Here is a 5,923-nt window from a genome sequence, read left to right on the forward strand (position 1 = left end):
TTGGGTTTATATCATCTGTTGCGCTCGCTCAAACATAAAACTGGTGCCCAAAACTCACTGTCTGGTGCCCTAAAATACATCATCGGTTCGAGATGCTCTTACAAGGATGATGAGGCATGGCTTTCCCATGCAGGATATTGACGCCCAATAAATGGATCTAATCCACCAACTCGCGGTTTCATATGCGTGTACATTATGGCTTGGCATTAGCAAGTATCCATAGCCTTAGGGTTGTTAGGTACCATGTCCACGGGCTTGTGATATAAAACTAATTTACAAAATTTGTCAAAACATTTATCTTATGGAACTGTACATACCGGAAGAAAAGGGAGATCGAGCATAAAACAAATACACGCACACTGGCCCTGAAACTCAGGCTAGTTGCGCATTCAAGCGAACATCATTCCGGACGGCTAACGGCCTGACCAACTAGAGCAGCAGCTTGATCATGGCCAGCGAGAATTCATGTAGCCTCAGACAAAATTGATTACAAAGTTTAAAACTAACGTCACAACATTAACATTACACATGACGACGGATAATTAATGATGCACATAGGCATAGGCATGCACTTCTTTCGCTAGGAGAGCCATCGCCGCTACAGAACATAGCCAAAGGCAGATCCAAAGTTAGGCGCCACCCTCCTATTTGCTGCCGCCAATGCGATCCTGTTTGACAAAGACAGTAGAGATTTCATTCGACCATAGAGGATCCGGACTCCATTGCGTTCGAACTTGTTGCTACAGCAGCGCATCAAAATATACCTGAAGCATTTGCATCAGTTTGGGGTTAGCCTCCAGAAGTTGGCAAAGCTTCGCACGATCGCTTAGAAGGCTCTGTAACAAGGAAAACTGTGGTCAGACACATTGGCAAATGACTATTTTTCTAGCACGTTGCTTCAGTAGAAATTCAAATAACCTGGATTGCTTCTTGAGACGAGAAGAAGTGGCTCAGATCGATCTCCGGTTCTTTCTGCTGTTGAGATGAACCATCCACTTGTGCAGTCTGGCTAGCAACTTGCGATTGTTCACCCGCTTGTCTCAGCGTTTGCGCCGCAAAGTCCTGCTGACTCGGGTAAAATTGCATCTGAGGAACAGGAAGTTGGTTCTGAAACTGCAAAGTCATCTGCGACTGGATACTATTTTGTGCATATGACTGAGGCTGCTCCTGCTGTTGCTGCCATTGAAGAGAAGCAAGATGTTGCTGGGTCTGGGATGGATGAGGCTGCTGAGGTAGTGGTGGCGGTGGAGGTGGCCGTGCTTGCATTGAAGAAACAGAAGGCTGAGGATTGGAACCACTCTGTGGAAGGCCAGATGAGAGTTGAACATGTTGGAGAGGTGTTCCGAAAAATGGACTAGACATTGGAGGCCTACCCATTAGAAATTGCGATGCAAATGATGGCAACAAATTGGACAGAATTGCGCTGCCAGATGCAGAATTTATGCCTAAATTTCCATCGTTCATAAGAGATGAAGACGGGTTAGGATGGACAACACTAGTGCCTTGATTATACAGATGAGATGCAGGAGAGCCAGAGCTCATTGCAGAATGTTGGGTTGAATAAGGTTGAGCAAGGGGTGCCATTGGTCGGCCAGATGAACCAGAGTTGAAGTGCTCCATAGGGACCCTATTCACTGGAAAATTGTTCCACAAGAAATTGGCGTCTGCATTAGGAGCATTCGATGATGAAGTACCATTGCTTGCTAGGGCATGTTCAGTTTGACCCTGAAAATGGAAGTTCACATTTTAGAATCTAAATTGCAACATCAAGTAAAAGCAACATGGAGACACAATTAGAGCTTGAAAAGACCCGTCTTCCATTACCTGAAGCCCTACAAAAGCGGTAGGCATACTAGCCTCAAAAGGTTGTACAGGATAATTAGATGGGTAAGCTAGTGGTCCATCCCTAGCGCTGTCCCTAGCGTTGTAAGATGATGACCTCCTTTGACTTGACTCAGGACTTCGTGTAGGCATGGAAGAAGTTGGTAGTGGCATTGGTGGCAGAGGTGGTTGGTTTCTGGAAAGCCTATGATCGTGCCCATGAGATCCAGATGACAGAGAACTCTCAGACAACTTATGTACACTTCTCTTCTGATAAGTATTAGGACGCAATTGTTGCAGAGGTGCTTCTGCAGGACGCTTGTTATGAGAGGAAAAGTATGCAGGTTCATCAGCATGATCACTGAACGCGCTCTTCTCCGGGGCTGGGCTAGAAACTGAACCTTTTCGCTCCAAAGGAACATTAGCTTCTGGAAGCATAGCTGTCCGAGAAGATATGTCAGCACCAAGACTCTCATTGTTCATTGAGACAGGTATGTCCCTCTGAGAAAAGGGACTTTTTTCATTCTGCTGATTCTCTGTCTCCTCAACAACTGGACCTGGAGAATTTTCCCCAACAATGACAGGTGGTTGTAGATTATCATCCGGTTGAGGAAAAGGTAGTTTGTCATCTGACTCCAATTCCTCATCAAAGACAATATCAATTTCTTGATCGTCATCAAGATCCGCCTTGGGTTGTCGCGGTTTCTCCGTCTTAACACGGACATTGTCATCCAAACTTGTCTGACTCTTTACTTGGGGTGCATCCCCAGATGGGGCTGGCACAGGATTTTGACGCTCCCTCTGCCTAGCCATAAATTCATCTACATGAATAGATGGAGGTCTTCCACTAAGTGTTCCGCGCGGAGTAGAATTTACAATATTTGATGCACTGCTTGCACCATCTATGTTCCTCTCTCTTGCAACATAATCATCTACATGCATTGAAGGTGGTCTACTTGTGTTTGGTTTCCGATGACGGAAAGTATCTCTGCGTGCATGACCTGTAGAGGCGCTAGTTGTATTTAAACTTCGAGCAAACTGTCCAGTAGGTTCAGGTGCTTGATTGTCTTTTATACGTCTACTTGCAGCCTCTCCTAATGCCAGTTTTCTGCTAGCAGATTGACTAGCAATTAGCTGTCTATCAAGAGAAGAATCGGGCAACTCCCACACCAACCTCTTCGAAAATTCACCCTCAACCGGTTCTTCTGAATCAGCAATAACCTTCCAAGCATTTGAAAAGAAGAGAACAGATTCATGATTCACAGACACACTGGCTAGGGATGGCATTAGACGAGATGTCATGACAACAGAACGAACCACTCCAAATGGCAAGTAAGTGCCTTCAAGAACCATCTGCACTGAATCTTCTAATAGGCCAGCATTCTCAAGAATAGAGCACAGTAATGTGATGGAACTCTGAACCTGTTAATGACGTCATCATGAGAAACATTAAATTAACAACAACAAAAAATGTAATTCGGTAATGATAGGTATACCTGATTTATAAGACTCTTTCCAACAGAATTTGACAAATGATCATAGCCCTGGGATATTTTCTCCTCAAAAGTCTTCACTAAAACTGTACTCTCATCCAAACTATCGCCAGAGGATTTCAATGCAAGACTACGTTCAAAGGGGTGCCCAAATAGACACCTCAATATGATGGGACCCTCAAGACTGTAACAAACAGAAACAATATAAGTACCTCATTATGTTATCCCAACCCATACAAAAACTGCACTGAAGATGTAAGAATGCTATACATCATAAATGCATCCACAGTTGCAGATACTGGTCTTTTTGAAGAAGAAAAATATTTGCAACCTTAACTGATATTAAGTTATTATCACATGCAGAACCAATTGCCAGTTAGATACAAAAAAACTAAATCAACAGAGAAAAGCAAAATCACCAGCCAACCAAGTAAATCAGAATAAAATATTTAAAGATTAGCATCAATATAATAGCTTTTCAATTACTTTTTCCTTTTCTTGCACACTATAGACCACAAGCCATATCACAGCCAGTAGAATTTAATATACTCCCTTCATCCGGAAATACTTGTCATCAAAATGGATAAAAGGGGATGTATCTAGACGTATTTTAGTTCTAGATATATCTCTTTTTATCCATTTTGATGACAAGTATTTTCGGACGGAGGGAGTAGTATTTAAATGCAGGCAACCCAGTGCTTCATGCAAAAGGGTTATATGAACATTTGACAAATTTGGATGCAGCTGAGGAAACTGGAAACTGCAAAGATATACTTGCACATGTTTTTTTTAATTACTTCTTCCTTTTCTTGCACACTGGCCACAAGCTCATATCAGAGCCAGTAGAATTTAATACTCCCTCCGTTCACTTTTGTAAGACCATTTAGACATTTAAGACAACACTCAAAACAGTTCAATTTCAGTTGTCTAAAACGTCTTATAAAAGTGGACAGAGGGAGTAGTATTTAAATGCAGGCAATCCAGTGCTTCATGCAAATGGGTTATATAAACATTTGATAAATTTGCATGCCCCCGCAAAGATATACTTGCACATGTATTATCAAAATATTCACAAGGAAGAACATGAAGTGATGTTTACCTGTCACCGTACTGGCTAAGGGCAATAGCACCGAGTATAAAAGAATAAACTGTTTCTACACAATGATCTGTTGGATTATTAGCGTCAACACATTTCAGGAGTCGCTTGAAGCACTTCAATAAAGGGGTAAAGCAGCGCCAGTTATCCATATTTGGTGGGTCATGATAAGTGTCACTCTCAGTTTTCTCCTCATCATCTTGGTTAAGAGTTTGGAGTTGTGAAAATATCAAAGGCACTGCACTTCTACAGATATAGGAAGAAGCCACTTCCTTGAATGCCATGGAACAAGCAAACATTTCCCGTCCAACTGGTAAAACCTGACATACCATTTTATAGCATGATGAGTATTGAAATGAACCATATGAAAACATGAAAAGAAACATGAATAAAATATAACTTCAGCATTAAGGACGGCATGCACCACAGGAGAATCAAATTTAAATAAAAACTGATCAACTGCAGCACTTCTCCATCAGAGAATATGCTATTCAGATATTGCCACAAAGCCGTCTGTTAAAGTACAACATATGACATAATTCATGTGTACTTGGGGATCTGGGGTATTTTAAAATGGTTGAACACAAAATTTTGGAATTGAGTTTCTTAAATCTAATTAGCAACACAACAGAGAGGACCATGATAGATCGGTAGCGTTTACTTCTCTATTTGAAGCGTTGAGATGGTAGATCGGTAGCGTTTACCATGATAGATCCGACAACAATAGAGAAGTAAACGCTACCGATCCGACAACCACGCTTCAGATAACACGAAAGTTATTTTACCTGGCATAAGACCAAGAGGTGATGCATGATAGAAGAGCACTCCTCAACGCTAGCATTCTCTGAAGACCTACTTTGAGTTAATATAATTAGTTTTCAAATGTAAATGATGAAGTAGTTCTGAAGTAGATAGTTGAGCTTACTCTTCAATAGCAGTCTGCTCTTTGCCAGATGGCTGGGCACTGAAGATAGATGCGAGACATCTGAATAAGGGAATCCTCCATTTGAGCATAAGTTGGTCACTTCTGTAGGCTCCTCTTTCAGAGATCGTCTTATCTTCCAAGTAAGATGCGTTGCTGCAGTTCTTTAGCAACTTATTAAGAACCCGTGCAATTCCCATTTTCCATAGCAATACCTGAATAAAGAGAAAATGAGAGAGGAGGAGAAAGAGAGAAACAATATACACAGGTGATGAATAATAAAGAACCTCTCACCTTGCCATTTGGATGTTCTGACAATTTTGCAATGAACTTAAGTAACTGATGCACCTGGAAACAATGCAATTAAACAACTTCAGATTGATGATGCTGAGGGCTATAAAAGAAGAACTAGATTTAGGGGAAAAGAAGAGCTCGTTCAACCAAATATAGTACCCGGTAACTAAAGGAATGTGCTTGTTTGTTACGACAACTAGCACACAAGTATAATTATTGTTCCAAAGTTTTACTGGGCTGTTACTAGTCAACAATGATTCCGGCCCAGAGTTAAATGCCCCATATATAGTAGAAAAC

At 41.5% G+C, this 5,923-nt stretch overlaps 1 protein-coding gene across 2 annotated transcripts in view; it reads right to left on the minus strand.

The window, feature by feature from the left end:
* Window positions 1-319: 319 nt before the first annotated feature.
* LOC123164557 (protein virilizer homolog) overlaps window positions 320-5,923 on the minus strand; it is a 16,900-nt gene continuing 11,296 nt past the window's right edge. Inside the window, exons 20-28 of one of the 2 annotated variants that reach the window (XM_044582086.1) lie at window positions 5,627-5,680; window positions 5,336-5,547; window positions 5,196-5,262; window positions 4,414-4,730; window positions 3,318-3,498; window positions 1,825-3,243; window positions 919-1,725; window positions 765-836; window positions 320-668 (exon numbers count right to left, since the gene is read on the minus strand). In XM_044582086.1, the coding sequence (XP_044438021.1) occupies window positions 645-668; window positions 765-836; window positions 919-1,725; window positions 1,825-3,243; window positions 3,318-3,498; window positions 4,414-4,730; window positions 5,196-5,262; window positions 5,336-5,547; window positions 5,627-5,680 (3,153 nt within the window). In that variant the 3' untranslated portion in view covers window positions 320-644. Of the gene's footprint in view, window positions 669-764; window positions 837-918; window positions 1,726-1,824; window positions 3,244-3,317; window positions 3,499-4,413; window positions 4,731-5,195; window positions 5,266-5,335; window positions 5,548-5,626; window positions 5,681-5,923 lie in introns of both variants that reach the window. The other variant, XM_044582085.1, reaches the window with a different exon arrangement.

Source organism: Triticum aestivum, chromosome 7D (assembly GCF_018294505.1).
Source record: "Triticum aestivum cultivar Chinese Spring chromosome 7D, IWGSC CS RefSeq v2.1, whole genome shotgun sequence".
In the NCBI taxonomy this organism is placed as follows: Eukaryota; Viridiplantae; Streptophyta; class Magnoliopsida; order Poales; family Poaceae; genus Triticum; species Triticum aestivum.